The 11,595-nt window shown below is 49.2% G+C and overlaps 1 protein-coding gene across 1 annotated transcript; it reads left to right on the forward strand.

Moving 5' to 3' along the window:
- LOC134498636 (olfactory receptor 52E8-like) lies at positions 1-966 on the forward strand. The gene has a single exon (XM_063304793.1). The coding sequence runs from the start codon at positions 4-6 to the stop codon at positions 964-966; it is 963 nt and encodes a 320-aa protein (XP_063160863.1). The 5' UTR covers positions 1-3.
- Positions 967-11,595: the final 10,629 nt, after the last annotated feature.

Raw genomic sequence — 11,595 nt, forward strand, 5'->3', positions numbered from 1 at the left:
ACAATGTCCACATCTAATAACTCCCACTTCCACTCTCCCACCTGCACCTTGCTTGGTGTGCCTGGACTGGAACCTCTCCATCCCTGGCTCTCCGTCCCGGTGTGTGCTGGGTATGTCACTGCTCTTCTGGGGAACCTCACCATCCTCTGTGTGGTGAAGACGGAAGCCAGCCTCCACCAGCCCATGTTCTACTTCCTCTGCCTGCTCTCCTTCATTGACCTGGGTCTCTCCACCTCCACCCTGCCCAGCATGCTGGCCATCTTCTGGTTTGGCCCAGGGGAGACCACATTTGATGCCTGCCTGGCCCAGATGTTCTTCATCCACACCTTCACTGGGATGGAGTCTGTGGTGCTCTTGGCCATGTCCTTTGACAGGTATGTGGCCATCTGTGACCCTCTGAGGTACACCACCATCCTGACCAAGGAGCGGGTTGCCTGGATGTGTGCAATTGTGGTGTTGAAACCCACAATTCTTATCATTCCCATGGCTTTGCTGACTCTCCGCTTGCCCTTCTGCAATACCCATATCATCATTGCACACACATACTGTGAGCACATGGGCATTGCCAAGCTCTCCTGTGCAGATATCCGGGTGAACAGCGCCTATGGCTTATTTGTCATTGCCTTTTTTATGCTGGACTTAGTCTTGATTTTTGGGTCCTATGTGCTAATCCTCAAGGCAGTTTTCCATCTCCCATCCAGGGAGGCCCGGCTCAAATCCTTGGGCACCTGCAGCTCCCACGTTGCTGTAATTTTTGTCTTCTACACACCAGCCTTCTTCTCCTTCCTCACCCACCGCTTTGGACACAACATCCCCCAATTTGCCCACATCCTGATTGCCAACCTCTATGTCATTCTGCCCCCAACGCTCAACCCAGTCATTTACGGAGTGAGGACCAGGGAGATCCGCAGAAGAATTCTGCATTTCTTCAGCTCGGGAAAGAGAGTTTTGAGCAACGTTTCCTGATGTTTTGGGTGCAGATATAGATTAAAACCTTATACCAGAGTTTGGTGGACCTCAGTTGATTACAGTCAGAACGCCCAGCAGTGAAGCATTAAAGTACTAGCTCTTAATTAAAGAGCTCATCTTTACTGAAGAAGAAAGGGGTTTTCAACCGGTAAAAATTTCAACTTTGTATATTTTTATAATGGTTTTTGTCATCTTTTTTTGTAAGCCAGTCAGAGTCACTTACATAGTGCGATAGGTGGTCTATAAATTTGATAAATAAATAAATAAATAAATAAGGAAATCTGGATTTCAAAGTGGTGTTCAAGCAGCAGCAGTCTTTACTGCAGTCATTAACCAGCAAATAATATTTTCTAAAGCAGATTTTTAAGGGGAAGAGAAGCCCAGATTGTATAGCATCACTGAGAACATACAAGAAAACAGGGCCTATATTTGCAGAGCCCATGAAGTCTTCCCAAGGGTTGTGAACCCTCCCATGTGAGCTTTATGATGTCTAATCAGGATGGGTCTCTTCCCCTCTCAGATCAGGATGGTAGGAAGGGACAATGAGGGAAGCGTAGATGGGCCCCACCTTTCCTCTCCTTCCATCATACCAACATCGTCTTCCAAAGTATTTCCCATCCTGTGCATGTGGCCTCAGATGAATACATATAATATATGCAGACACAGGTAAGGGGAAGGGCCAGAGCTTTTAAGGAGGGACTTTAGTGTGGGGAGGGCCAGCCCTTGAATGCAAAGTTGGGCAAGGTGGCAATGGCTGGTCAGAAAAGGAGAAGGAGAAGGAGGAGGAGGAACTACAAAGAAGTCAGAAGAGGGTGTGTCAAGAGGGGTTGGCAGCCCATACTTACCTCATGGACATCTCAGATCCGGGACTGGGGAGACGGTCCTGGTAACTGGCAGAGACAACCCTGGAGGGGGACTATGGAGGAACAAGAAGCTCACTGGTGATGGGCTGTGTCCCAAGAGGGGAAGAACCCATGCTTGGAAGGGGTCACAAGAGAAAAGGCGTTGTCTTCCTTCTCTTAACCTCCCACCTTTCTAGTCGTGTGTCCTGAGCCAAGAGCCAGAGCAGCAGGAAGCAGCACTGGTCAAGGGAGAAGAGCACTGGAGAGTTGTGTCCAGAAAGGTGACCCTGATGGCCACTAAGACCCCAACAATGACCAGCCTCAGGAGGAGGAGGAGAGAGAGGGAGAAAGAGGGTAATAATTATAGTAATAGTAGTAATAAATATATATTACTTTATATACAGTATAGATAAAGGATCCAGGAGGAAAGATCATCCTGAAGGAATAAGACTTGCCTAGAGCCAGAGGGGAGGCCAGTGGACACAATATGGACTCTCGGGACTAAGTTCAGGTGTAGGAATAACTTCTAAGGTTGGTGCCAAATAAGTTAGCCCAGTAAGAAGATGGCCAACAGGAAATGTACAAGAAATAAGCAAGTGCTTCATCCACTTTTCACTAAAAAGCAAAAATGTTTGCAGTGCCCATTACTAATAAACTCGATTGTTCACAGGAAGAATTGTCCATGTCCTCCCTGTGGCTGTTTCCATCCCAGAATGCCTTGTGAGGTGCCCCTTCCCTTCGTGCTCCATGGACATCTCTGCAACCCACAGACCCTGCTCCCTCCACACCCCCAGCCTAATCGGTCTCTAGTCCAGTCCACTATCCTGCCCCGGGTTCTGGCAACACACGGACCTTGCCTGTGGGGGAATTTCCCCCTTCCTTCCTTCCTTCCTTCCTTCCTTCCTTCCTTCCTTCCTTCCTTCCTCTTATATATTGCCCAGTCAAACTGATTCAAGGGGGTTTACAAGACATTTCCACCAGCAAAGCCAAGCCTCCCACCAGCCTGCTGCGTTACGTGCGCAGTCAAGTGTTGGCCAAATACGAGCGCTCCTGTCCCTGCGTCCCACTTAGGGGTGAGTAAGGGGGTCCGTTGTGCTGGTGGCCCTGTCTCTCGTCAGTCTTTTCTCTGACAGGCGGTCCCTCCCACTGGGTGGCCAGAGGGAAATTTGCATCTGTGAGGCCATAAAATGGGCCCTGGAAGGATCCAATGGTGTTCCCAAGTGGTGAAGTGTCTGGGTTTTGAAGTGACACCCCGGGGGCATCAAGTCAACCAGCCTCGAATGCAAGTCATTGCAGCATGCCCCACACCGAAAATGAAGCATCAGGTCCATGGTTTCCTCAGGCTGATTGGCTTCTCCTGCCCGTGGATCCCTGGGTGTGGTCAGCTAACAAAATCCTTACACGCAACGACTGCTCAAAACTCCCCAGTCCCTCTTTTAGGGCCTACAGAGGCACTCCAACTGTTTGACTTATTGAAAAAGGCAGTCTTAAGTTCCCTTTCTCTGCGCCCGCCATGTTATACGACACCGTTTCACCTGTCTGTACATGGAGACAGGGAAGTGGCAAGTGGGTCTTAACGCAAATGAGAGGATCAACACACTGCCCCAGAGCCTTCTCTTCCATTCAAAAAGATCAGGTGGCGCAGGGGACACCAGCATGCACACGTGCTCTGGTAGCAGCACCAAACATTGTGGAAAAAGCCAAAAGCTTGACTCTGGCACATCACACCATTTCAACTGGGAAATGGTCAGCATCCTAGACCAAGCCAAATACAAAACTGCTGGGGAATTCCTGGAAGCTTGGCACTCACAGCCATCAATAGATGGAGATAAAGCAGATTATCTCAGATACAGACCATTCAAAAGAGACATAAAAAACTAAGAAAGAAATAAAAAGACCAGAACACATCCTCTCCAGCAGTCAACACCCAGATAAGCAGGCAGACAACCAATCAAGCAGAAAACAGTACCCTAATCAAGGAACTACCACGGATAAAACCAGTCCCCCACCAGCACTGGCAGGGCAAGCTACTGTAGATAAACAGGAAGCAAACCCCACCTGTGGGCCAAGAGGCCCATGACTCGGTGCAAGTTGTCACCCAATAAAACACACCGAGGTGGGAAGTTCCTCTGTTCTCTTTTATTTCTGCGCACAGCACAAGAGAGGCCTCCTGCCCAAGTACAAGAGCCCCGAACAACATACCTGGCTTCTCTTTTATACATCTTCTAGCAAGGAAATAAAGACAACAAAATCTCTTTATTGGCTGATTCTTTTAGCACCTGCACACTAACCTTACGTACTACATACTATTCCATAATATCCCTTAGCATGTTTTGTTTTCTACAACCCCCACCTTAGGGGTGTGCATTCTACTATGCTAATTAGCCTTTAGGTTACAACTAGGTTAGCTGGTGGTCCCATAACAAGGTCATTCTGTGGTTTCTGAATACCTCGAAACCAGTCTTCCCTTTTCCAAATACAGCAGACTCTCCACCTGCTGTCAGACACCTGTCTGACCCACAACCTCCTGAAACTTAACCACAAGTGTCTAATATTGTCTGCTAGCAGGCAAGCATTAAACAGTAATTTTCTTATGACTGCCCGGGCCCTCACACCCTCCCTTGCACTGATGATGTTGCCTAGTCAGGTAATGAAATGTCTGCAAGGAAACAACCAAGCTCACACCATTGTATGGGCCCCTTGTGCTGCCCTGTTGCAGAAGGAGAACACTCAGGTATTCTCTGCCCATTGAATGCAGATGTTAGCAGCAACACTACTAGGGAATTCTTCCCTAGAATTTAGGAGGTGTGGCCCCTTAAGCCTTGAAAGCTTGGTCCCACAACCCATGGGTGAAGAGCATAACTGTGTGTAAGTGGTACAAACAGTGATGAGAATAAGGGAGTGACCTTGCAAAATCCAGACAGTCCTTTTCATGGATGGGAGTTCCTTTTACCAAGAAGGAACTAGATATACAGGCTATGTGGTGACCACAGAAACAGCAGTCATCAAAGCACAGCCTCTGCCCAGGGGATGGGGAGCACAAGCCACAGAATTGGTAGCACTGACCAGGGCATGCCAACTAGCAGAAGGACAAACTGTCAACATCTACACAGATAGCAGGTACACCTTTCAGGTTGTGCACCATCATATTCATTTATGGACCTCCAGAGGGTCCAGGATTTCAGCTGTGGGGAAAGACATTCAGCATTTGCAGCTTGTTGTAAGTCTTTTACAGGCACTCCAAGCTCCTAAAGAATTAGCCATCACACACTGCCGAGCCCACCGAAAGGATGACAAAGGGGTCACAAAAGGGAACAACCTGGCTGATCTAGCAGCTAAAAAGACTGCTGTCAAAGGTTTGGCAAGTGTTCCCACAGAGTATTTTCCCACTGTGAAGTCTCTTGGGTCTGAGGAGAATGAAACTGACTACTGGAAAGAGAAATATGAAGCAGTGCAGGATGTCCAAGTTACATGGCAAAATCCAGAAGGGAGGGCATGCCTATCCAGAGCTATTTACCCCATGGCAACTGAATAGTACCATCAACGTTCAGGGCATTATGGGGGAGAGGCATTGAAAGTTTTTGTTACAAGAACCTGGTTTGCCCCCGGGATTGGAAACAATTGCCACAGGGTGGCACAGGCTTGTGATATTTGCCAACAAAACTCTCCTTCTCCCAGAAAGCCTCTGCTGCCACAGGGGGGATAACCAATGCCCACAGCCCCCATACAGTATTTGCAACTGGACTTTGCAGAGTTCCCACAAACCAAGGGAAAAACAGTATCTTCCAGCGATGGTCTGTCACCTAATGGCTGAATCAAGGCTTTTGCTACCTGAGACTGCACCTCTATGACTGTGGCAAAGGCAAGAGCCAGAGAAGTGGTCCCGAGGTTCAGAATCCCCCTTCGATTGGAGTCAGATCAAGGCCCTGCCTTCATCTCCAGGATGCTGGAAAACCTGGAAAAATGCCTGGGGATCAAGCATCATCTCCATGCACTGAATCATCTGGAATCATATGGAAAAACTGAATAATGGGACAGGGAGATCAAAACAGCCCTTAGGAAATATTGCCAGGGAACAGGTTTGAGATAGCCACAGGCTTTGCAAATGGTGCTATTTCATTTAAGGACCAGACCCACATCCAAACTGGGTATGTCTCCTTTTGAATTGGTATATGGGCATCCTCCAGAGGGGGCCCATTGCATCTCAGTGCATCTATGGTGGGGTGGGATGAGCTAACTGCCAAACAGTTTCTATTCTTACAGGAGCAGCAGAGAATGCTCTGGACAGCAGCAGCAGTGGGGGCCACAGTTCCTCTCAGTGACCAGATCCATCCATTGCAGCCGGGAGATTTCATGTGGCTTAAGAAGTTCCACTGCAAGACCCTAGATCCAGCATGGGAGGGTCCATTCCAGACTTTGCTGACTACCCAAACTGCTGTCCTTCCAGAAAGGAAAAATTCCTGGGTTCATCACAGCCAGGTAAAGCCAGCAGTACTGGCTGCAGAACCAGCCCCTCAATTGCTCAAGCGTTTTACTAGGAGCCCAGGCGTAAAGTCGGCTGTCTCTGATTTTGTTGGATGCTTGGAACCAGTCTAGAGAACTCTTTTTTGAATCATTTTGGACTTTTTATTTTTATTTCTTTAAGCAATCATGATTTTTGTTGGACCTTTGCAAACTTTCCATGCAGCAAATGGGTGATTTGCTGCATGGGTGATTGAGAGCACGTGAAGAGTCCTTACCAGCATCAGAGGCAGCATCTGTTGCAGAAGAGGGATCGGCGCCAGTGTTCTCCACCAAAGAGGACTTGAATCCTGCTTCTGCTGCCACCAAGGATCTTCTCCTCACTGAACCCAGCAATCTCAGTCTCACGTCCCGCCTCAGACCTCCATGGTCACCTTGTGTGCGTTCCATGCGTGTTCCCATCCCGTTTTGAGGTTCCAGCCATGTCCAGAGTCTCAAGTCCAGCCTTGTCGTGCCTCAAGTCCGCAGTTTCACCCCGAGTCTTTGGTGCAGCCTTGCAACGTTTCTAGCTCGCAGCTTAGTTCCAGATCTTCAGTACAGATTTAGGGTGCCTCTGACCTCCAGTCTTGCCAAGGATCTCCAGTCCAGTTTAGCCATGCTTCAGGTGCTCGACCTTGTTCAGGAGTTTCACACCTATCTCGTTGTGAACCAGATCTGCAACCTTGTCTAGAATCTATGGTTCAGTCCTGCTGCGCCTCGAGTTTCTTGCCTAGTCCGGAACTTCCAGTCCAGTCTTGTCTTGTACTGAGCCTTCAGCCTAGTCCAGCCTTGCTCCGAGTTCCTAGTCCAGAGTATTCAGCCTTGTCCAGTTTTGCCTTGAGTTCTCAGCCTTGCTTCGAGTCTCTAGTCCAGAGTATCCAGTCTAGCCCAAGTCATCAAGTCCAGTCCGGTAACTAGAACCCAGATGTATCCAGGCGGCTCTGCCCAGCCTCGCCCAGTGTTCCGGTGCCAGCCTAGTTCAAATGGTGTTCTGATTTGAGGTCATTCAACTTCAGTTCCAGTAGCATCTTGAACTCCAGCTTCTCTCAGCCTCCCAGTCTCCATCAGAGAGTCCTGCTCTGCCGCCTTGGTGCAGTCTCCTCCTGCAATCTTGCTGGTTTCCTTGTTGCTGCCCAGTTGGTCTTGACTGAACCCAGTTCTTTCTTGATTCTAAGGACTTATATATTGTACATGTTATTTAATAAAGAGTATTTTTGATATTTAATCTGCCTGGCTGCCTCTGATCAGGACACCCCCTTCAGCAGGGAGGCAGGACCCATTCGATTGGTCTGCCTTCGGCGACTGATGGACCTAGCAGGGTTTCAGAGGGAGCTGGGGGTTATGCCAGGGGATCTGCTGCACGGTCCAGCGGAGGCCCTGGCTGCAGCCTGGAATAGGGAGGCAGCTGGGGCCTTGCACAGGATCACGCCCGTGCGACCTCTCTTGTCCCATCAAACCCGACACTCCCCGTGGTTTACGGAGGAGCTGAGGGTCCCGAAGCGGGTTAAGAGATCTCTAGAGCACTGCTGGAGGAAGACAAAGACCAAACCTGACTGAACACAAGCTAGAGCCACTGTTAAGGCCTACCTTGTGGCAGTAAGAGCAGTGAAACATCAGTACTTCTCTGCTCTTATAGCATCTGCAGAATGCCGCCTGGTGGCCCTGATTAAGATTGTGGAGTCCCAGGTGCTCTCTGAGCCTGGTTGTTTTCGTGCAGACATTTCATTGCCAGACTAGGCAACATCTTCAGTGCAAACAGGGAGAGGGCCTTGCTCTCTGTTTGTGGACAGTGGCTTGCCCTGCCTGGGTTGGTGGGGGTGTTGTTCTCTCCTTGGGAGTTCCTTGATTGGGCTGTCATTTGCTGCTTGGCTGATTGACTGAGTTAATAGTAGCTTGATTAGGGTATATTGCGCTGTTTGATGGTTCATTGGGTGTTAATCCTGGCATTGTTAACCTTTGCATGTGTGGGTGTTGATTGCTGGCGAGGAGGTGTTCTGGTCTTTCGGCTTTCCTATTGTCTCTTCTGAATGGTATGTAAATGTTGTTTGCCTCTATGTGCCTGTTGATGGCTGCTCTGTCTGAGTGCCAGGCTTCCAGGAATTCTCTGGCGTTTTTGGATTTGGCTTGGTTTAGGATGCTCAGTTTCCCAGTTGAAACTATGGTTGAGTCTGTTTAAGATTACCTCATCCCCTTTGGGGAAAGGGGATTCAGAAATCCATCTACAGGGCCATGCTGAGGAGTTTTCTGGGCATCTGCAGGATAAAATTGCTCAGATCCATTCCAAGATAGACTCGAAACGTAAGCCATGGTCTGAGGAGATACCGGGGGAACATACTCACCCAGTTATCTGGGAACAGTTTTATCCTGTTGGACCTGAGGAAGTGGACAGGATACTACAGACTGTAAATGCCACCACTTGCCAATTACATCCATGTCCCTCCTGGCTGGTGAAGGCAGCTCAGGAGGTGACATGTGGTTGGGTCCAGGTGATGGTTAATACAGGCTTGAGGGAGGGGTGTTTCTGGCTGCCTTCAAGGAGGTGCTGGTACACCCCCTCCTCAAGAAACCATCACTGGACCCTACTGTTCTGGACAATTTTTGTCCAGTCTCCCTCCTCCCCTTTCTGGGGAAAGTGGTTGAGAAAGTGGTGGCATTGCAGCTCCAGAGGGTCCTGGAGGAAATGGATTATCTAGACCCCTTTCAGTCAGGTTTCAGGCCCGGATATGGGACAGAAATGGCATTGGTTGCACTTATGGATAATATCTGGCAGGAACAGGATGGGGGCAGTGCATCCATCCTTGCTCTCCTTGACCTCTCAGCAGCTTTCGATACCATCGGCTATGGTATCCTTTTGGGGTGGCTCAGGGAGTTGGGGATGGGTGATGTGGCCTTGCGCTGGTACACCTCCTTCCCCCGGGGCTGGTCCCAACCAGTGGTGAAAGGGAGCAAGAGATCTGACCCTCAGAGGTGTCGCAGGGTTCAGTTCTCTCTCCTCTCCTATTCAACATCTACATGAAACCACTGGGTGAGATTATCCACCGCCACGGGGTGAGGTATCATCAATATGCTGATGATACTCAACTGTATATCAACATCCCGGGTGAGGTAAGTAATGCCATGACTGCCCTCTCTCAGTGCCTGGGGGCTGTAGGGGTCTGGATGGGGAACAACAGGCTTCAGCTGAACCCTGGTAAGACAGAGTACTGTGCGTTAATGGCTCTTCCATATCCGGGATGCTGTCATCTTTGGTTCTGGATGGGGACAGACCCGGTGCATAATCTGGGGGTCCTCCTGGCCATGGCTCCTGCTCAAAGAGCAGATGGCAGCCATGGCCAGGAGGGCCTTGCAGCTTTGTGTTGTGCACCAGTTACACCCTTTCCTGGATTGGGAGGCCCTTCGAACAGTCACTCATGCCCTTGTCATCTCCCATATAGACCATTGCAGTGCGCTCTACATGGGGCTACCCTTGAAGAGTATCCCGAAGCTACAGCTGGTCCAGAATGCAGCTGCGCGAGCTGTTTTTGGTGCCCCTAGAAGGACATGTGTAAAACCTCTACTACGCGAGCTGCACTGGGTGCCAGTTTGCTTCGGGGTCCAATTCAAGGTGTTGGTTATCACCTTTAAAGCCCTACATGGCATGGGATCAGGCTACCTGGGGGACCGCCTCTTCCCCGCTACACCAACCCATCCCACCGGATCATGCAGAGAGGGCGTGTTGCGGACCCCGCCGGTAAGGGAATTTCATTTGGTGGGGTCTGGGAAGCGGGCCTTCTTTGCAGTGGCTCCCGCCCTCTGCAAACATCTTACCCCCGGAGATGAGGTTAGCCCATTGCTCCTGGCCTTCCAGAGGAACCTGCTGTCTTGCTTGGGACGGAGAAGGGAGTAGCTTCGTGTGGGGATGGCTGGCACCTTAGAGTGCTCCTCACACACATGGACTGAATTAGATCTGCCACTTGGATTTTACTCCTATTCTTATTTTTTTATGGTATTTTTTTACTCCTATTCTTATTTATTAAAGGTATTTATATTTTTATATATTGTATTTGTATTTCATATTTACTGTTTCAATTGACTACTGCTGTTGTAAACCGCCCAGAGTCCCTCTGGTGGGAGGAGATGGGTGGTGACAAATTTGATAGATAGATAGATAGACAGATAGATAGATAGATAGATAGATATAGATAGAGATGAAAGAAAGAAAGGAAGGAAGGAAGGAAGGAAGGAAGGAAGGAAGGAAGGAAGGAAGGAAGGAAGGAAGGAAGGAAGGAAGGAAGGAAGGAAGGAAGGAAGGAAGGAAGGAAGGTAGAAAGGGGGTGGGATAGGCTGGGAGAGCAACGCTCTTCTTCAGCTTAAGCTTCAAAACTGCTGGCCTGAGTAATGAAACTCGTTGGTTTTGCTCCTTGCCAACCCCCCATGGAGATGAGGGATATCCTCTTTTTCCCGTGCCCCTAAGTACTGGTGGTTTACTGGCGGGTAAATCATGCTGCGCTTGGCCAGCCCCCTTATTTGGTAGACAGGTTTTCACTCTTATGCAGAAATGCTCCAGCGCCCCCTTCTGTTTCCAAGGGATATACGGCTCTTGTATATCTGTGGGGTGGTGGGAAAGCCGTTCCCTTACGTTAACAGCCCAAATGTGCAGGTGGTGTTTCTACCATACTTGTGTTGATCCAGCTAATGGTGAAGCAGCTTGGGATGTGGGAATGCAAACCTGCACGGGGCAAATAGCTACACAAAATGGCACTTCCACTCTAAACAATGTTGTTCGGGCCTTGGCGTGTAACACTGATGGGTTGTGATGGACTTGCGACATTCGTGGCTTTAAAACTCTACCAAAGTCCTGGCAAGGAATTTGTACAATTTCTTGGCTATGGCCAGGAGGGATTCATCCAATCCCTCCAGAAGAAATTAAAGGGTCCTTTAGGCATCACTATAGAACACAGAGGGCAATTCAATTTCTCCTGGCATGCAATTACACAGGGGAAAATAAATTGGGAGGACAATATTTCCAGCTGTGGGAGTTGCTGCGAACTACAAAGCCATTCATGATTTGGCTGAATTTGCTGCAAGCATGTCTGTAGCTTTTGAGGTCTTTATTAATGAGCCCTCAAAGAGCCAGAAGCTACTTCGGGATGAAAAACAGACTGGCTATTAGTAGAGTGTGGAGGAGCCTGTGCCGGTATTAATCAAACCTTCTGCACGTTTCATGACAGAAGTAAAGTCTTGACGGCACAACAACAGAAGTTAGCTAACATACAGTAGTTGCCTCTTCGGCTAAGGACAGGGA

Source organism: Candoia aspera, chromosome 5 (assembly GCF_035149785.1).
Source record: "Candoia aspera isolate rCanAsp1 chromosome 5, rCanAsp1.hap2, whole genome shotgun sequence".
Classification (NCBI taxonomy): domain Eukaryota; kingdom Metazoa; phylum Chordata; class Lepidosauria; order Squamata; family Boidae; genus Candoia; species Candoia aspera.